Source organism: Colletotrichum navitas (genome assembly GCF_030913465.1).
Source record: "Colletotrichum navitas strain CBS 125086 chromosome Unknown LY79scaffold_174, whole genome shotgun sequence".
NCBI classification, from domain to species: Eukaryota; Fungi; Ascomycota; class Sordariomycetes; order Glomerellales; family Glomerellaceae; genus Colletotrichum; species Colletotrichum navitas.
The window spans coordinates 29210-50555 of NW_026850720.1; the positions used below are offsets into that span (position 1 = coordinate 29210).

A 21346-nucleotide genomic window follows, 5' to 3' on the forward strand; every position below is an offset into this window, starting at 1 on the left:
TCCAGGTTGGCCCGCGTCGAAGTGTAGCCGATGGTGAAGATCTATCCATGCGCACCTAGCCCACTGTATTGTGTATAGACCATTTCTCTCACATTCTCCAACCTGTGCTAGATTCCCTCCCCACAAGAAGCAATTGCCGCGCGAACAGCGGAAATCTATTTCTTGGCCACACTTGAATCCAGCCGGGCCAAGATGGCTTGGCATGGCTAGTCGCTTGGCGTCAGGGTCTGGTCAATGTGAAGAAGTTAACAATAGGGCTACTTAGCCAGTAGGCATAGTGTTACAACACCATCAATATCTGGCCAACTGCAACTGACACTTGGCATGCTTTGTCCAGTTTCGAGCAACGTCTGTCAATTGGCCTACACGCCAAGGGGCGATTGATCTAATCAGATGATCTTATCAGATTAGATCATCATCCTCCACACCTTCCCGATATCACAGAGAGAGAAAGCATTGTCGGCCTTGGCTCGTACCAGAAGTGGATGAGGGCTGGCCGATAGCGGCCTTGGCTCGCACCCGGAGTGGATGAGAGCACTCAGCGGCGGCCTCCTCTTCGGTTGGACGTTGCCTTGAACAGGCCTCAAATAGATTGGCTGCCCCTCTCGTGTGTCGCGCCCGTTTTGAGACTTGACAAGCACGCTACTGTTCTACGGACTTGCGACCGAACTCTGATCTTTGTCTGTCAAGATGGTCGACACACAGCCCACCCTCAAGGAGCTCGCTGCCAAGATCACCGAGCTGGCGGCAGCCTTCACTAAACAGCTTCAAGCAAACAATATCCCGCAGGCGACCTTTGCCGCCGACAGCGTATCTAGCTATGAGGGCATCACCGGCGAGATGTTCATCACGCGTCAGACGCTCAACGATGCGTTGAACGACATGTATATTCTTTCCCAAGGCCCTACGGAGAGTGTCTACAACTACGTCCACAACGTGCGACCTCCCTCCTCACTCTCCTTCTCTGCAAAGACCGGCCGAGGTGCTGACGGACCCACTCCAGGCCATGCCCGACGCCTCCTGTCTCAATGTACTGAACCACTTTGACTTCTGGGCGGCGGTACCGATCGACGGCTTGGCATCGTACGCCGAAATCGCGGAGCGCACGAACCTGCCACTCGACGTGGCATACCGCGTGTTGCAGCATGCCTTTACGCTGCGCTTTTTCGCTGAGACGGAGCCCGGGCTCGCGACGTCACGCGTACGGCACACATCGCGGTCGGCGGCGCTAGCGCGGAAGCCTGGTCTCAAGGCTCTTGTGCACTCTGTGCTAGACACGTCGAGCGCGCCGCTGCTCCTGCTGAACGAGGCACTCGAGCGCTACAGCGCCGGTAAGCCCGCCCTGACGGACAAGATGGAGGAGACGGCCTTTGCACTGTTGCACCAGGGGGGCCAGTTCGACGGTCGCCACGCCAACTCGTGGGATTTTCTCGAGAACCACGGCGAGGGCGAGCGGCGCGGCTGGCGCCAGAAATACTTTGTCGAGTTCATGACCTTCATAAAGGACATCTTCCGCCTTGAGGGCATCGTGCTGAAGGCTACAGACTGGGAGGCGGCCGGCAAGGCCAAGGTCGTCGATGTGAGTTGAGACACGCACCCCTGATTGAATGATTGCACTTCTAAGCCTCTCATAGATCGGCGGGTCAGCCGGTAACGACGCATTTAATCTGGCGCGCAACTTCCCCGACCTGACGTTCGTCGTTGAGGACATGCCCAAGGTCAAGCCCATCTTCGAGGCGAACCTCCCGGCCGAGCTCGCGGACCGCGTGTCGTATGTCGAGCACGACATCCTCCAGCCGCAGCCAGTCGAGGCCGACATCTACATTCTCAAGTTGATCATGCACGACTACCCGGAGGCTGTAGCGTCGCAGCTTCTGCGCAACCTAGTGCCCAAGCTCCGACCGGGCAACCGTGTTCTTGTGATCGAGTACATTGGCAAGGTCGACGAGGACGCGACGCGCGACCCGGAAAAGGAGGAGGAAAAGAAGGCGGGCCCGCCGCTGCCGCGGTCCGTCCAGCAGATGGGCACGGCCACCGACCTCCGCATGATGGCCCTGTTCAACGCCAAGGAGCGCCCGGTCGAGGCGTACAGGAGCATCGTAAAGAATGCGGACCAGCGTTTCGAGGTGATCAAGGTCGACGCTGACCCCCTGACGTTCTTTGCCACGATTAAGATTGTGTGGCGTGGATGAATTATTACGAGGGCAAAATGGATATGACCTACGTAGGTGAGCCAAGTTGAAAAGACAGTACACGATAAAGAATCGAATACTTACCAATGCGACATTTGATCGGTCCAGAATGCACTTCAACCCAATACAATATTTGATCGAATAATCACGTATTTATTAGTAATGGCCCAAAACTTATTGAAGTGTGGCAACAAGCGGTCAAATGCCGGTTACGTAGACGTCAGCTACCTCAGGTATTCATCTTAAACCCAGGATTGGGCCTTAGCTGGTGAGTAGTGGAAATGGACAAGGTTTAATTCGCTTCATATGAAGCAAGCATTGCTTGTGTTTATATAGACTCTTATCATCGGCCTATTAGATCATGTTCGATAAGACATTGTTTTGCTAGTATGACCTAGTAACCTAAATGGATTCTATCGCGTTAGGTGTTCAGAATTAGTCACTTCTTCTTTGGTCCTATGTAAGCTAATAGAGCGAGCAATTAAATATCTTCTAGTTTTTACCAGTACAATAATTCTTATAACGTTTCCCCACATAGACGTTTTGTATAACAGACACCAAAAAATGGCGTTTCCCACTATTGATTCCGAACCCCTGTCTTATGTAAATCTTTGTAGTACAATCAACACCCCTAGGTAGGTTTAGGTATTAATACTGTGATAAAATGGCAGTATAGTAGCTACAAACTCTCGCCCCGTCCACTGCAATCTTGATTCTCTCCCCGTAGGGTGATGGAGTAGGCGGATTACTGGTTTTGAGCTGTTTTATCGGCATCGCCTTTAGTACCTCTGCTACTTGAGTGAGTGCTGAACCGTATTTCTTAAACTGTCGTATGCGGGTCATAATTCTGCGGAAAGACCTGGTCTTCGGCAGTGCGGAATGTCCGTCCACATGCTGATTGATTTCCTCCAGAAGCGCTCCTTTGTAGTGCGTACCTGTGCTTCCACTTCTGCCATGCTCATTGCAACCGTAAGGGATGAATCGACTTTGCGGATACCCTCTGTATCCTGTTGACAGGTGCTACCAGTCTGCCCTTGTGCGCGTGCATCCCATACTTTGAAAGTGTTGTCCACCACTGGCGTAATTGTAGCTTTGAAGAGTTACCTTGTTGTCGCTGGTTAAAGGCTCTTGAGTCGTTGCAACTCCATTGCCACTTTCGGCCCCTTGGACAATGTCGCGATGTGCTCTTTATACATGAGTTCTGAGTTCATATTCAAGTCAAGAATCTTGGTGTTCCTAAGGTTGAACGACTTGTCCTTTTATGGTGTAAGCTTGTGGTTCTAACATTCACTTTTTTAGATAAAGCAAATGCTCGCCAACTTTTCAGCCTTGAATGTGGTCCGGTTGCTTCTTTCCAAACCAAGATTGCCGTTGATAATGGTCTGATGTCTTTGCGGTTGACTCCAGCCGCCTCTCTGGTCACACTTACGGCAAAGTCGTCAACAAAGGCCATTGCTCCCCCTGTTGCTGTAATCTTTGGTTGAACCAGGCCCGCGATATTTCTCATTCGAGTGGTGAAGAAGAGACGTCAGAACAAGGAGAAAATACCATGTTCCAAAAACCAATGCAGATCAGCCTCACCAGCAGCTTCACATCACGATTGAGAAGAACCATCCAGATAATATATTTCTAGAGATTAGGTATATCATGTTACGTTATATTCATTTGGTGACATTCTGGCCATCCTCAAAGCCATGCTGCACACGGCCTTTGTGTTGACGCTACAGCCCTAAGCAGCGATTGAGAATCATGCCTCGGCGTAGGTCTACGAAAGGCTTGCCACTAATGCGCTCTGACTCTTGACATGAAGTAGAATCTTAGACGCTCTTTGCCTTCTTTACTTACTTTGCTCTCTAAGCATCACAACACATCACTTATCCCTGGTAGGATTTCTAAGCGGTGCTCTGAAATATAAACTACTCCTGAATGACAATTGCCTCTGTTGGTTTTCACTGGTTAATTAATGGGATCCTGTATCTTGTGATATCACGAAGGTTAGGAAAAGGTGGTTAAATTTGTAGTTGTTAATAGTTAACTAGTTAACAAGGTGAAGTAAGAGCACAAGTGTAGTAGCACCCTTGCGTATAGGCAAGGGTAAAGGATTCTACTAGTAGGCAGTGTATTATATAACCTACTGCCTCTAGCTATATTACTTATATACTAACACTAGTAACTTTCTTGTGTAATAAAAGTTACTAGTACTTCTATTCCTCCTAAAAAGCCTAAAAACATAATAAAAACAAGAAGAGCAAAAGTATTATACTTTTTATAGTTATATACTGCTATAAATTTATTTATCTATTACTTAGTAAAGGTAGGCTTATACTATCTTATTTAGGTATATTTTCTCTTTAGCTATAGCTATTAGAGGTATATACCTACGTTAAATAGATTTAACTACTATTAATTTATATAGTTTATATAACCTATTTCTTTCTCTAAGTGCTTATTATCTTATATCCTATTGTTTTTATTATTTCCTGTTATATTTATATAACTTATCCTTTTATTTATATCTTTACTTTATTATAAGAGATAAGACTCTTAAGTGCTTAGTTTAGTAAGAACTTTATAAACCTATTAGTAAAGTTATTATTACTATAGATCTATTATACCTTAAAGAGCTTATGTTACTTATATAATTATTATAGTGCTATAATATTAATTATTAAGTGCTTTTTATAGGTAGTACCTAACTTTACTAAGCACTTATATAGTAAGTATAAGTTAGTGTAAGTAATAGTAGGGATTAATAGGTTACTAAGCTTATTTACTACTATTATAATAGTTATAGAGAGAGTATATACTATATTAACGCCTATAACTATACTATAGACTTTTAACGTAAGAACACTTTATATTACTTGTTTAGATTTAGTTAATAAGAAATAGAGGATATTACTATAGAGAGTAAACTTACCTTACTAGTTATTAACCTCTTTATTAGTAAAAAGGATAATAAATCTTAACTATAAAGTTAAGTTATAATTATTAATAAAAGATCTATTAATAAATATAAAGAGCTTTATATTAGGTAGGTTAAGAGAATAAAGGTAAAGCTATAGTTAAGTATATTTATTTACTACTAGATTCTTTAGTTAAGTTATTAAATAGCTTTACTGTCTAGCTCCTTATACTAAGCTACAGTAGATAGGTTAAAGTACGCTTTAGGCTAGTAGATAGAAGTAATATATACGCCTTAAGCTTACTACTAGATGTAGTCTTACTAGGCTATAGGTAATTTCTTGTTAATAAGTCTTAGCTTTATGCCTTAGCCCTTCTAGTAAAGTGTAATAGAGGTGTTTTTAGCTAAAGTTAATAAGATAATTCTTTATTAAATACTAGAGGTTTATTCTCTATAAGTAAAATTTTCTTTTTTATAAAAAGCTTTACTTTAGTAAGCTTATTATCCTTATAGTTAAAGAAATTAATACTAGTTAGGCTAATTATATTATCTATTTATATCTTAATTATTATAAAGTTAGGGTTTTTTATAGATAAAAGGAGTAGGCATAGGTTATATAAAGTAGTAACTATATTAAGCTTTTTATAGTAGTAGTAGTTATAGGTTGCCTACTAATAGGTACTTGCTTTAGTAAGGCTATATAATAGCTTTACTACCTTTATAATAGTGCCTTAAGGGTAGTAATTATAGATTTAAAGGGGAAGTTATATATAGATAGTGTAGTTAAGTTATAAAGTTAACTATATATAGGCCTATGTTATGTCTTATAGCTATATTACCTTACTATTAGCTATAAGGGAAAAGGTAAGTGTAAGAATTATACACTAGCTAGCTTTCTAAATTATAGGTAACTAAACTAGTAAGGTTTCTTTACTATTATTACTATAACCTTATACTATAAGTTATAATTTCTTATATAGCTTGTTATTTTTGCCTTTAACTTTATTAATAAGGTAAGATTTAAAGATATAGCCTTAGTAAATAGAAGGATTATATATAATAATCTTAAATATACTATAGTTAATAAGGCCTTAGATCTTGCTTTTGCCTAACTATTTAAAGGGCTTACTAGGTGTAGTAATAATGCCTTAGTTATATAGTTGTTATATAAGTGCTAGGTCTACTTCCTCTTTAGCTAAGAGAAAGGCGCTAGAGGGTTTATCTATTTCCTATAGTAGTATATTAACTAAGGTCTTGTGTAGTTACCTATAGGTATACTATAGAGGAGGAGAGGTTACTGTTTAGATAGGTTTTCTTGTTCTTGTAGTAATAATAATAGTATTCTTTATATATTTACTAGTATAGTTAGTATCTATAGGTTAGTTAGGTTAAGGATTTATATTAGTAGGCTTATTTATTTCCTTCTTAGTGTAGTAAGGTTTAACTAAGGTAGAATAGAAGTTATATAGGCTATTAATATTAATAGTGTAATCCTTACTATTAATAAATAGTAGGCAGTGTAGGCTAAACTATTTGCCCTTCTTACACTATACTTATACCTTGCTGCCTAACAGTAGGTCCTTAACAGCAGAGGTATCTAGGCTATTATATATCTTAAGTGCCTTATAGACTTAGTGTGTTATATAGCTCTTGTAGAGGTTATTAGTAGCCTTTTAGATAGTAGTTACCTATTAAATAATATTAGGTAAAGAAGTAAAGTTAGTAGTTATATAGAGGTAAGCGCTAAATACTAAGAGGGTTAGTATAAGGCTATTAGGGCCTATAGTGTTATTAACTACTTTAACTACACTTTAAAGGATAGATTTATAGTTAGTAGTTAGGCACTCTTTATATATAATTTTATAGGCCTATTAAAGTACTACATAGTATTATTTAACCTTTTTAATGCTATAGTACACCTTAATAAGGATAATCTTAACTTTAATGCCTATTATATAGGCTTTATATAAAAATTTAGTTATAGTAAAGTTCTTGCCTACGTTAGTAATAATCTAGTCTAGAGGTCCTTAGTAGACGTTAATCTAGCAGTAATAAAGTGCCTCCTATATAGTCTTTATAGAAATATTATAAAGAAAGTACACTATATTAAAGGTAGTTATAGTATTAATAATATAAAGAACTAGTTAGTTATCTTTAAGGTATATAATATTAATAATAACCTTATAGTTAAAAGAATAGTTATTATATAAGGTAAATTTAAATTATAAAGGTGCCTTCTTATAGAGCTAGTAGTAATAGTAGTATTTAGTTAAGTGCTTAATAGCCTTAACCTTAACCTTATAACTAGCCTTATAAAAACCTTATAAAGACAGTAGACTAATAGGTGCCTAAATTATTAGTAAAGTTATTATAACTCTATATTAGTTAAGTAGTAACTAGTAAGGCTATGTTTAGGTAGGCTAAGAAGTATTTATAGATACCTTTATTTTTATATAACTAGTACTATAATATTACCTTATTAAAGTATATTTATAAGGTTATTAAAGTAAATAAGTAGTTAATCTATATTTACTAGGTAAAGTAAGAAGAGTATATTTATAAGCATTATATAAAAGGTAATAGGCCTAAATAGTATACTAACTATAATAGTGCCCTTTAAGTAAATAGTGTTACTACTACTAAACTAGATCTTTACTTAGCTAGTAGTAGCTATATTAATAGTTACTAATAGTTAGATCTATATAATATAGTTACTTATAGGTAACTAGTAGTAGAGAAGGTTACTACACCTATATTAGGCAAAATACCTTAAAAGGTACCTAATAAGTAATAATCTAATATAAAAGAGGTAGCTAGATCTAATAATACTACACTAGGGTTATCCTTTATTAATAGTAATAGATAGCTTAGTTAGCTAGGCTAAAGGTAAGCTTATTACTACTAAAGGTAGTACTACTAAAGAATATAGTAGAGGTATAAAAGGTATTACCTTCTAGTTTATCTTTACTGCTTTTAAGAGTATAGTTACCTTAAAGGTAGTAACTAAGGTCCTTATTATTATCTTTATTACCTTCTTCTTCCTATAGGTAACTACTTTATAGCTAGTAAGAAAGGTTTAATATATAGTTAGTAAAGAGTCTTTTACCTAGTAGTTATTTTTAAATTATTAATATACCTTATATTACTTATTAGTAGTATATTTTATTAACTAATAACTAGGCTTATAGTAGATATAGTACTTCTTAGTATTATAGTTACTATTATTATTACTTAATAGTTACTATTACTATAGTTATTACTAAACTTTAGTTATACCCTTAGCTATAGTAAGTATAGTTAACCTAGTATTAATTATTAAGGTCTACCTAGTACTAGCTAACCTTATTATTATATTTTATTATAGTACTTACTAATAACTATAGTTAGTTATAGACTTCTTCTAATATAGGCGCTAGATTAAATAGGTATAATTTACACTTATAAACTCTAGAGTAAGTATTTAATAGCTAGGATTAAAGGACTTTATTATTTAGTAGCTATTAAGTAACACTTACTAGATAAGGTAAGTTTATTAATAAGTTCTTAAGCACTTAAGCTTACTCTTCTTAGGGTTATTATATATAATATAGTAAAAGGTAGTATTTACTACTTAGTAAGTATATCTAAATAGCTTTAGGGCTCTTAAAGTAAGCTCTTATTTAGGTAACTATAGTAGTAAGGTCTTAGATATTCTACTACTAATTTAGGTAAAATAAAAGGTAAAAGCCTTGCCTTTAAGTATTAATAAGAAGGCTAATACTATCTAGTGTCTTTTAATACTAATTTTACTATAGTTATTATAGAATAAGTTTAACTTAATATTAAGTATATTATATATCTTACTAGTATACTTAGATTTATTAGTAATAATCTTAGTTAAGGTGCCTAATTACTAAGGAGAAAGATAGTTACTAATAGTATTACTCTTAATTAGTAGTAGCTATCCTATCCTTAGGGTTCTATAGGATTAGTGTATAAGTAAGTAAAAGGTTCTTACTATAATTAATAATAGGCAAAGAAAGATAATAGACTATTACCTTATTAAGATAGTCCTTATATTATATTATATAAGGGAAGTAGTAAATCTTATATAAATTAAGTCTACTGTAGTAATACTAGGTTTACTGCTCTTACTACTATAACTTTTACACTTATTTATTAAGTTAGGCCTATATTATTACTAGTTATTACTTAAGGTTTATAAATATTACTAGGCTTTATTTAGTTATATAGGTAATAGGTTACTATTACTGTTTTTACTTATACTACTCTAGGCTAATATAACTACGTTAGATATTATTTAGGAAGCTATTATATATTTTAATAAGCCTATTAAATATTACTAACTTATACTATACCTTCTTAACTTCTTTATTTATTTAAATATAAAACTTATTATTATTAATAATAGTAATAAGGTATAAGGTAATTTATTAATAGTCTTTAGGTATATAGACGCCTTAATTAAGAAAGAAGTTATAAAAAATTAATAGTAGTGTTTTACTAGTAGCACTAAAGAGGGCTTTATCTTATTTATTAAAGTAATATTAAAAGTCCCTTTAAAGTTTATAACTTATAAAGGTATATTTAGCCTATTTAGCTATATAATAAGTAAAGTAGAAGTAAATAGTAGAAAGGTTTACTTATTAAGAAGGATTTCTTAGCTATACTTCTTATAGTTAATATATTTTACTATAAAGGTAGGCACCTTAGGGTGTAAGGTACTACTAGATTAACTTATTATAAGGTTAGTTATTAAGGTTAATTAGTAGTAATTACTATATAACTTTTATAGTAGTAATTAAGTAGTAAGTTTCTTCTTAATATAACTTACACTTATAAGTCTAGATAGTGCCTAGTTAGTTTTATATATATAAGGTAAATAAGGATAGATTTTCTAAAGGGGTAAATATAAAAATAAAGGGGAAAGTTAAATAAGGTAGTAATTATTACTACTTAAGTGTCTCTTCTTAATAGCGCTATAGTTAGTATAGAAGAGATTCTTGCTTATTAAAGAGGTTCTAATAGCGTAATAGATACTATAGTGTTTCTTGTAGAGGTAAAGTAGCCTTAATAATACTTAACTTAGTTAGTAGTCTACTAGGTTATAGTAGGCTAAGTAAACTTCTATAATAGTAAGCCTTATTAATTACTAGTTATTAGTAATAATTAACTATTAATTAATGTTGGTTTTTACTAGTTAATTAATAGGATCCTATATCTTGTAATATTACAAAGGTTAAGAAAAGGTAGTTAAATTTATAGTTATTAATAGTTAACTAGTTAACAAGGTAAAGTAGGAGCACAAGTGTAGCAGCACCCTTGCGTATAGGCAAGGGTGGGGGATTCTGCCGGTAGGCGGTGTGTCACGTGACCTACCGCCTCCGGCCGCATCACCCATATGCCAACAGCCTCAGTTCAGAGCCAATCAGCCCTTCACATATCGCCTTCTTCGACGAGAATAGCTAGACTTCTTTGCAGCTGCGATCATCCTCACCAACAGGTAGTGGAATCATAAGCTAACCATTGGCTTGGCTGCAGCTTCTGTGTCATTGTGTTGCAATAATCAAATATTCACTGCTTGCTTGGCCGGGATCGCTTCATTAACAAGCCATCTAAGCCGAGCGGTTGTGTAGCGGGAGCATGCGCTGTGCGATGTATTACAACGCTGGGCAACAGTCCTGTTGTCGTAGAGGTACTTTTGGGGTAGGAAAAGGCATAAGAAAACGACTTAGTTTTCTGTGACTTAAACAGGGTCTGTGGCACGAAGAAATAGATTTGTTCAAGTGGGTCCTTCGTGTTGGGACGAACCCATCTGGAGAAATTGGGTTTCTGTGCCGAAGAAAACCCGTTCCGAAACGAACGGCTCGTGAGGCCGGTGAAGGCATCACGACAACTGTGCAGCGCAGGGGCATGCACCCTCATGATTGCAAGGGTCTACGAAGCGTCCAGACTCCTGAGACCTATACACCTAGATGCATTCCGAGTCGCTACACCAACTTATAGCTTTTACCCGACATGTCCTGGCCAGAATGAAGATCAAGGGCGGCCTGGGCGTTACGCTACTCACACATTTCAGGATCACGCCCCTAGAGAGATCTGAAAATCAATCGGGTGCCGTGGTTTCCTTCGCTGTATTGAATCGTGGCGGAGCAGGCGTTCTTCGCTCACTAGGTACTACAAACCAGTATTATCAGTTCAGTTAGGAACAATTCGCCAACCTCTACCTGGAGGTACATAGTCCTGCTTATACTTGCTTGCAGTGCCCGCCTACCTGCATCGGTGCTGGTTCAAACCAAATTGATTCTTGGCACGTTTTAGTGAGAGAGCCTTGCAGTCAATTCCAACAGCCCTAAACCGACATGCAGGATTCAATCCCTTTGGCCCCAAGGAGTGTTATCAAACGTGGAAAACATGCCTGATCATACCATACAACAACGGGGGTTTTGATGGTATGTCGCTAAAGCATAGATATGTCGGATCTCCGTTGCTGGTCGGTTTCTCCTTTCAGGGCCAATCATCCATTATGGGGCCCGATAGCCTCATCAAGCAAGATTTGGTTGGCCCTTCGTCCTACAGTATGCGTTGCGGTTTCATTAACGGAATAATGTATTGCCGATTACCACCCAACTCCGCTTGCCAGCCCCCGTTGTTGCCTGTATTTTTCTCTCCTTTGCCTTCTATGTTTCGCCGTTTTCCCCATCTCCATTTACGCCAGCGTTTCGTTTTCCATTTCTGTCCGCCTCGTCCTGCGCGCACACGCTCACAGTCGACTGACTGACCTGTCCCTGGCGTCCCGGTCGTTCGACTGCTCTTGACTGCTTGCCTGACTCTTTGCGCGAGCAGGACTAGAACCCGCCGGAACCCATCCAAGCCATGACCTTCGTATAGCGTCCGGCTTGGATCTGTCACCCGTCGCTCTGGTCATTCTACTACTTGTAGAAGAGTCCCCAATGCACCTCGAGTTGGATCGTGATCACGCCAGGACCCGTCTTGTCTACAGCAACGCGTGAAGGACTGAGTCAAATGGCAGGGAAGCACAGCGCTATAATCACGGTAAGTACAAGTACCAACCCACCTGGTTCCTGCTTGCTACTCCCAGTCTGTGGACGTCTAGGAGATCGATTGCAAGCGAACGCGACATGTCATCCAGCATTGTGTTACGAATACCGCCTCTCGACGTCGTCGCGGTGTGCGAAGACAAAGACGGACGACAGCATGAATTCATCGACCGGGCATTTAAGTTCAGCAGTGCGCATCTAGCGCCAAAATCATTTTGTCTCCGTCTCAGCGATACTGTCAGTGGTGGTGACTGCGATGACACTGTTATCTACCTGCAAATCACACCCGAACATCTCGATTCGATGAGCTTTGAGTTTTGCAGATCGAATGATGCAAGACTACCACACTTGGACAGTGTGCGTCGTCAACAGGGCTGCAAGGGCGACCTGGCTCGTCTTCGGTTCCAGCTGCGTGATAGTATTCACGCACAGTTTATCGTGCCGAAGAATTTCCCTGACTATGAGGCTCTCGACAGTCCGGCTCGATGCACCTTTGATATCGTCGCCTCGCTCGCGGTCTCTCCGTCGTTCTCCTTGTATCTTCCGGCCAACAAACTGTCGAAGCAGCTGCTCAATAGTTGCGTCAATGCTGTTAAGAATTTTCCGACCTTGACAGGCAAAGAGCTTTCGTCATATCAACGAGCGGTGGATCTGCATAGACTATACCGTGGTACTGGTGGCAAGGTGCTCGCCACTGGTGATTACAATCGTAGCGCCCGGGCAGATAAGCAGCGGAACAGATCTACTTCACCAGTGACTACTGAGTCATGTGCCACGACAGTCGACTTCGACACCGTCCCGCGTCATCAGGGCTCACCCCCTGAGTACGGCGAATGCGTCACCGAGGGAAAGAAATCCCGGACGATCTCAAATGATGCAGCCAATTTCGTCGAAAAGTCCATTGTTGACTGTGCACCGCCGAAGTACAGCGAGACCGAGCAGTCGCGCAATGTGTCAGGTGCTTCCAAACGCGTATGGCAATGTGGAAATGAGGACGTGCTCCTGCACCCAAGCCCCAAAAGAGTGCTTTCACAGGATTCATTTACCACGATATCTGCACCGGCTGCGATGGGAAACGCTCGACGCCTTGAAACAAAGCTGAGACCTGAATCAGACGATGCGGACATCAATGATCATATACTGCTTCGTAACTTGATGCGTCAGATTAAACAGCAAGAAGAACAGATAAAGTACCTACGGCAGGACCAACAGAGCAAGCAAAGACGACAAGAAAAAATCATCAAGCAACTACAGGATGACGTCGAAAAATTGCGGCGGTATAATACGGACCTTGAGGGACGTTATCGTGCGCTAGAGGAGATGTATGATGATCTTGCACAACGACAAGATCAGGCTGAGGGGGCCTTGGAGAGCCTCGACGTTCACTTTGGTGAGCTGGAAGGGTTTTGCGGCAAACTGGACCAGCAAATTCCAAATGTCTCGGACGAATTGGAAGACTTGGTGAGGGTCAAAATGAGCGACATGTGGGGAGAATACATGGGCGACTCGATGGAGCATTTGGGCGACTTGGTGAAAGAGCATATTGAAAATTTATTTAGCGAGTACATGGGCAAAGAGAGTGACGGGAATCTGGGTGGACGGCTGAGAGAGTATGTGCGTAAGAATGTCACGACTCAGATGGCCGAAATGAAAGCGAAGATGCGTGAGGCTCTACAAGAGTAGAGATACTACTATTTGGGCACGTGCAAAAGCCGAGTATTGGTTTCGGTGTTTTGATAGCAAGTCTACTAATTAACTACACCATCCAAGCAGCTAATACGACTTGATACTGTCGCAGGCGCTTCGTGTAAAGTAGTGGTTAATAAAGGCGAGATGCGACACATGCGTGACTCCGTTGTTCACCCTTAATGCTGTGTGTAATAGGTAAAAACTACCACTTAGCATCTTGGTAAGGACCTTTGGCTAGCGGTACGGAAGTCCGGGCGGTTGTAGAGTTGCTCTAAATCGGCCGACCCTTGTCCCGGACGAGGGAAGGGAGAAAAGCATTGGTGGTCTACCTCGACTAGAGGGCCTCCCTTTCCTGACAAGTATCTCCACCTGTCATTGGTCAACTTGTCAAAGACAATGGAAGAGGCCTACTGGGCCAGTCCTGGTCCCTGGCGGCGCAACCGTCTTCTTTTTGTGCGCAAGGGTCGCGTCTTCCTGTTTGTTTAGTGGCGAGCTGGGCCGGCTCGCGTTCGTCACCGTCGCTCTATCGCCCTCCAACGATTGACAGAAGTCAGATCGGACTTCGTGCTGCTTCAACTCATGCATATTTTAAGCAGTCAACGGTAATCAAGCTCGCTAAAAGGCGATTGTGCTAAAGAGCTGTTACGATGTCTGGTGTTGTACTCTACTTCAGCCTAAGCTAAAGTTAGTTCATATCAAGTCAGGCATAGCCATCACCCGAGACAATTTTCATTTTAGGAGAACATTTGAACTGGTTCCACATCGCTGGAAGGTCTTTAATGCTGTTTTCCCGAGCCCATTCCTAGATAGCGTCAAAGTCTTAGGGTTATTCACCAAGTCAAATCAGGCATTAGCCTTGTCTTAGTTCAGGAATACGCTCGTTGTAAACCCAATTGTGAGATATAATGCCAACGTCAGCTATACAAATGATATTTTGAAGCGGTATGTGTATGCAATGACTGCTGGCCAATTACCTATTGCTAATTAACACGCTTTGACAGGGCTCTGCTTATACCTTCTTCTATAGCCAAGCCTATAATAATACATGTACGTTAGTTCTAAGCTTTGTAGACCTCTTTTAACAGAGGCTGCCTCTAGATAGAAGAGTTGTCTCAGAGCTTCCTGTTTAAGGTTCAGAAGACTAAGTGAAAATCAAGGGCGTCAAGGATCAGTCCTTTGCAAGTTGGCCTAATATTCAGAGAGGGGGAAAAAAGAGGTGTTCTTTTTTTTTTTTTAGAGAAAGCTGAACGCATCTTCAAAACACCGTTAAGATCCGGTCGGCAGTAATCACTGCGGCTCTTGCTGCTCTAGCAATGCTCAAGGTATCAAGCTCTATCCAAGCTAACAGCTGAAATCACTGCGGTTGCGATGTCCATGCCGATTAGAAGAACTCGAAGCAACCTAATGCTTCTCAGGTTACACCGCTTTTCTGGAACAGCTGGCTCAAACTCCGTCGGTCTGCCTTCGCTTTCAAATCCGGACGCCAGTTCATGGTCGTCTGGATTAGCTACTAACAAGTATCTTGAAGTAAGAGGTCGCATGCCTCCTTTGTGTAGGCAAAAGCTACAGATTGTTAAAGAAATGAAGTAGAGTTCAATGAGTATACAAAGAGGCATTCTTTTCCCTCTGAAAATACTCTTGGGTAGACCCCTCATAGCGAGCAGATAAATTTTTATAAAAAACGGAAACAAATTAGGAAAGAAAAAACCCTTTCCTTAGATCATTGTGCCGCTCTTAGCTTCGTCCTGTGCTTGGCAAGCGACGAGTAGGGTCGGATTCTTGGCTTTCTTTTAAAAGATCCGACTTGTTACTTCCAAGCTCACTATCGAATAGTGGCCCTTGACATCTGGCCATGTTCCGACTGGCTGCGAGCCCAGAGGGGTTTTCCAACCTCATGTCGCCAACATTACACCTTTAGATCTTGCCTTCCGGACTAGCTACCTAAAACGGAATGTCGCTTACAAGAGCACCACAAGTCAAACAATGGGGTGAATAAAAGCCTCAGGCGATCAGAATCCGGAGGAAATGATGAAAGATTCAAAATCGAATCTCAGAGCGGTTTGGAAGAGCGCGCCAGAGGCTGTGCGGGAGCCTCGACGGCCTCTGCCAAGACCTGGATGATTAACTTATCAAAAAGATCTTTCGCGACTGTTTCTTCCCACATAGTTCAGTACTTAGAATATCAATCCGTCTCTAGCCATTGAGTTTCTTGTGCAACTTCTTAGCTGCTACCTTTGCGTGCCCGCTTGTGACCGGAATAACTAAACAACAGAAAGTCCCCCAAGTCTCTCTTCCAGGACGGTATTTGAAGTGCATTCGCACTAGGAGGAGTCTCTTATTTGTGTGGAAGAAGACTTGGAGAGTATTCCTAGCCGAAAATTGCGTAATAGCCCTCTTCCTTATGGTCGCCTCCGGAAGGCAATTGGCCTTATTTCTTGCAAAGTCTTCTTTCTATAGCCTTTTTCTACGACTTTTCTGTGTAGGTGCTTCTATCATCAAGTAGTGGCGCTTGGGGGGCAATTCATGTAGTTGAAAGTGGCTTATTTCTTCTAGCTATAATACTATAGTACGCGTTTGTTAAATATTGCCTCGCTTGGTGGATTCCGCCGCGAGTACGGAGTACCTGTATTCAGAAGAGAGGGTTGGATTGATAAGCGACCTCGTTCCGGAAGGCGGTATCGGGCGGCAATATCCTGCGTGACAGCTTCTCAAATATTAAAGACGCAGACTAAACAGTCTAATCTTCTCTCAGCTACTTTAAGGTAATTTTAATAACATTATACTAAAATGCCTCTTATGGTAGCATTAAGCACAAGTAGGCCCTGTTTAAGATACTTTTGAGTATAAAGTTTAGAATTCCAGCTATTAAAATATTTTTAGTGATGTTAGGTATGGCTGGTGTAAGACACGTCTAAGCTTGGTAGGTTAACTAGTATATTTAGTGTACCCTAAGCGGTTTCCAGTGAGGCATGTGATAAACAGCCTGCTTGCGTTAGCTGGCCGCCAGAAATCGCTTAGCTTATTGACTAGTATGTATACTAGGGATTATCTGGAATAACTGAGTGGAATATATCCCTTATATTTAGGGTGACATGTTAAGTGGTTTTGTGAATTTGTGTTGAGAACCAAGCATAGTACCTTTACAGTGTTTTTTCCCACTGCGTATGGTCACTATTGAGCACCTGTGCAACCTCAAGAGGGACCGCCTTGTATCAGTACCTCAGTTGTGTAAGTTTTCTTAGCTTGTCTTTCTTTCCTAATGTGAACTTTTTTACCCTATGTTCTATATGAACACTATGCCTTCACCACTTTAGACAATAGATACTAGGGCAATTAGGACTTTATTTAACTAGGTACATGTTTATATATTACTCTTTAGATTAAACTCTTTCTGCATAAGTTATACAAGAGAACTTACTAGAGTAGGGAACGGATCAAGGGTACTTTTCTAGGACGCCATAGTCCTTACATTATGGTAAGTGATTGCTCTCTCATGGCTCTTGCTACAATTTGTGAGGCCTGTCTTAGGGATAAGGGGTCTCATGGGACGTTTTCCCGGATTCGGTAGTCCTTACCCTGAGTAAGGGGACTTGACGGGTTTATTCCCGGCACTCCTCAGACAGGGGCCAGTCCAGTGGAATGCACATTAATAACCAAGAGAGGAGGTCTCAATGCCTCATCCACCACTACTTAACACCTTGCCAGTGCCTAGGTAACCCTCTCTTTTACTGCACGTTTTTACTCCCGGCTTTGCTCCTTATTATTCCAATCATTTTCCCCCTCTCAATAATTCTCTCAACGCAGTTCCTCTAAAGTTTCTCGTGTACTTCCCTTCCCCTCAGCCCCTCGGCAAGATGGTCTCACCAGCCATCGTGTCAACAACGCGATCAATATCCCAACGCCAATGTCGCACTATTCTCATCCAGGCGATCGTCGCAACTGTCATCATTGCCTTCGTATTGAAATCCTACGGCCTTTCAGTACGAGACCTTAGCACAACACCAGAAGAGCAGAACGTGGGTATCCCGAGTAGCTACACTAGTGAAAGCTTGCTTGCGCCCGAGCCAGGACAGGGGCTGTCTTTGGCGGGAGAACTTGACAAAAAGCCTGACTTAAACTTGGATGAGAGCCAGTTGCAAGGTATGGAAACAGAAACCGTGGCCACCGGGCAAGGAACGGACATTTGAGCTTGGATGTTGGCTAATAAAGACCTGCTGCCATCCAGAATGGTCCCGTCAAGAAATCACCGGCATTGACACCGGCGCCGATCTCGCTACGCTATGCAATCAGGGGAGTAGACCGTGGAATCCCAATATCATCATCGAGTGCTCCGCACTTGAGGGAGGTTTTGGTAATGTTCGCCTAGACATCTTGCAGTGTCTTCGGTACGTTATCGAGGCCAGAGGTAACCTTCTTTCCCACCATTATACTCTCCCTATTACAACAACCAAAGTACTAAAGTAATCTACGTTCTCATCCAGTATCTATGAAGCTGTCACAAGTTGCTCGTCGAAACGCCGACGATGTATCAGACTTTCGAACAAGCGATCGTGTCGGACTTGAATATTTGATTGATAAATCGCGCTTCCTGAAGACTCTAGGAAAACACTGCCCCAACCTCGTCATACACCCTCCGGAGTACGAGGACGCGCGAATCCGCCGTCTCCCCAACGTTTACCCAGTCGGTGATCTGCAACTCGAAAGCTACCTTGAGCCGTGGCAGGTTCCCGGCAAAAACATGCTTGCAAAGCCCGAACAATGGCCTCCGGCCCTTGATAAGTGGCTAGAATCATCAACAGAAGGGAAGCCGCCGTCGGCCGAGTCCCCGGTGATTTTCGGAATTCATTCCATCATGTTCGGCTGGCCGGTGGCGTATGACCCGCCCTCCATGGCGCGTCACTTCAGTGGGCTTGTACGCCCTCGCGACGAAATCAAGCTTCTGGCCGCCGCAGCGCTCCAGCGGATGCAGGACCAGTACAACGCGCATGTCGACTTCCGGACTAGCGACGAGCCGAGGGTCCGCGACAACGCCTTTATCGGCGTTCACCTGCGTGTCGAGAAGGACGCCACCGACTACCACTACTTGTCGTACGAGAATCAATTGGACTACCTCAATCAGCGGCTAAGGGAGCGCAATGGTAACGCCACGCACCCTCCCGACATGACTCTGCCGGACACGGAGAAGTCGGTGCTCTACGTCGCATGCGGCGACGCCAACAGTATCGCCCGTCTCGCCAAGGATGTTGCGCCAATCACCGTCGTGACCAAGAATGAGCTGCTACCTGAGGACACCTTTGCCGGCGCGTCGCTGCGCAACATGACCTGGGACCAGCAGGCGCTCGTGGACATGCTGATCCTGGAGCACTCAGGCTACTTCATCGGCGTCAGGGATTCAACCTTCTCATGGCATCTGGCATTGCGGCGGGCGGCGGCTGTGAACTGGGTCATCGGCGGGTACCCTGACAGTTGCTGGTTAAACTCTAGCGGCACAGATAGTGCTAACACAAGAAGCGGATGCAAGTCAATGCTAGCGGACAATGAGGAGTGGCGCGACAATTTAAGTAGCTTGGTCGGCAGCGGTCATATTTGGATAGGGCCCGACACTGCGAGGTCAATTTGGCCCTAAGTTAGGGGGTAGAGTAGTAGTACCGGTACAGAGGGAGCTAACAAAAGACCCTGCCCATAATGCCAAGACCGCCGGACCCACCATTATTAAATCCAGCTAATTAGAGCAAGTAGATTTATCCCCTCTCTTTTTCTTAACTAAGGCCACTACTAGAGTAAGTTCTTTATAATAATTCTAATGATAATAATAATAATACTACTTTTTCTACTTTATAACTATTACTATTATAGCCTAAATTACTTTCTTACTTTTGTTAGTATCTATATATAAATTTATGTCTATTCTAAATAAGGTTTAGACTACTAAAAATAGTTAAGCAAGTATCCTCTAAGGTATAATAAGGAAGTAGACAACTTACTTTACATATACATTAGTAAGACTACAAAGATTCTACATTGTAACCTGACAAGCTATAGGTAATATAAGCCTTAGTAGAAGCTAGAACCACAGGTAGTATAGTCTTTATATAGATAGAATAACTAGGGTTAATAGATAGATAACTCCTTAGAACAGAAGAACTATAGTATAAGTTATATAAGGTTATTGCTTGTCTAAAGTTCCATAAAAGTTCATAGCTGAGAAGTCCTAAAAGAATTCCCGAGCTGTCCTGCCATCCAGTCACCTAAATCCTCTTGGCAGTTTTAGGCATAACCTATGTAGAGTCTGGTCCAGAAAGGACGAACGGACAACGCTTGCGTGCGGGCGGTATCCATTGAGAGGACGGCGAAATGGAAAGAGCTAGGCCGATGGCGTGGCTCGAACCTGGATTTCGTGTACTGAACGACGCATCGCGTGATCCGAACCTTAGATGCATGTGTAAGATTATGGCCTTTGGCCTGGAGGAGGGGGAGGCAGCCAGCAATCAGCACCAGTTAAGCTGTTACGGTGTGCAACATAGTATGGAAGGGACAAATGTATCCTGTATAAGTTATAATTAAGCTGGGGCCCGACCTTGAAATTATAAAGTTAGGTGCCAAGGTACCGGTATAGGTATATCAGATGGCGTCTTCCCCAAACGTTACCCACGATCTCCCGCTAGTCTCCGTTATTTGTTAACTTCACACCCGCTGTACACCACCGAATGAACCCCTGTTCCCTTTCCTCATTGCCCACGAATGATTGGTTGGTCCAACAGCGTTTCCAACGCGGCCAAACCACCAACAATCTTGCTCATACCAAGAGAGTAGCTGCAAAGCCATTGATTGCCCCCTTCCTACTAGTCCTTCCTTTCTGTTCTCTTCTTTCACCTCTTGACCCTAAAATCAGCATCTCCACCATGGCAACACAAGGCCTACTACTTATACTGTTAGGCCTACTATATTTAGAAGCGCACTGTAATCTTTATTGTCCATTAAAAAGTTAACAACATCTGATTTTGTCCCTTAGAAGATCAGTCAAGCGCTGTCTACATGACCATAACCCTCCTTAGACTAAGTATGTTAGTAGAGAAGCCCATAGGTCACGTGACCCACCTCTACCTCCTTCTCGGCCAGCCTCTGCCTACTATAGGCAGCCTACTCCTAGTTAGCTTTATATTATAGTTATTACTAATATTAACAAATATTGCCTTACCTTACTGCTTCTATAGTATTATAGGCTAGAGCTATAGTAAGTATAGCAAGGCTTTACTGTCAGGTGCCTAAGGTAGGGGGCACCAGGGGACCACCAGCTGTAGGGCTATAACTAGGAAAACTATTATCTAAGGGTTATATAAAAGCAGAGTTTATAAAAACAAAAGAATTAGGAGAAAGTAAATTAAAAAATAGTTATAATTAACCCTTAACTATACTATTTATAGACTTCTTTACTTAGTACTATAACCTTTTTAATATATTTTAATCTTTATTTATCTCTAGGTGTACTAACTATTAAA

The 21346-nt window shown here is 41.6% G+C and overlaps 3 protein-coding genes across 3 annotated transcripts; all 3 read left to right on the forward strand.

Moving 5' to 3' along the window:
• The first annotated feature begins 453 nt into the window (after window positions 1-453).
• On the forward strand, window positions 454-2646 carry LY79DRAFT_573037 (O-methyltransferase). The gene is made up of 4 exons (XM_060559427.1): window positions 454-936; window positions 1004-1579; window positions 1635-2218; window positions 2275-2646. The coding sequence occupies exons 1-3, from the start codon at window positions 691-693 to the stop codon at window positions 2190-2192; spliced, it is 1380 nt and encodes a 459-aa protein (XP_060407214.1). The 5' UTR covers window positions 454-690; the 3' UTR covers window positions 2193-2218; window positions 2275-2646.
• A 9132-nt stretch (window positions 2647-11778) lies between these two features.
• LY79DRAFT_573046 (uncharacterized protein) lies at window positions 11779-14000 on the forward strand. The gene has a single exon (XM_060559428.1). It carries the CDS (start codon window positions 12240-12242, stop codon window positions 13839-13841), a length of 1602 nt encoding a protein of 533 aa, XP_060407215.1. The 5' UTR covers window positions 11779-12239; the 3' UTR covers window positions 13842-14000.
• A 3552-nt stretch (window positions 14001-17552) lies between these two features.
• Window positions 17553-19648, forward strand: LY79DRAFT_573048 (uncharacterized protein). Its single transcript, XM_060559429.1, has 3 exons — window positions 17553-17987; window positions 18073-18252; window positions 18329-19648. The coding sequence occupies exons 1-3, from the start codon at window positions 17702-17704 to the stop codon at window positions 19471-19473; spliced, it is 1611 nt and encodes a 536-aa protein (XP_060407216.1). The 5' UTR covers window positions 17553-17701; the 3' UTR covers window positions 19474-19648.
• The last annotated feature ends 1698 nt before the right edge of the window (window positions 19649-21346 follow it).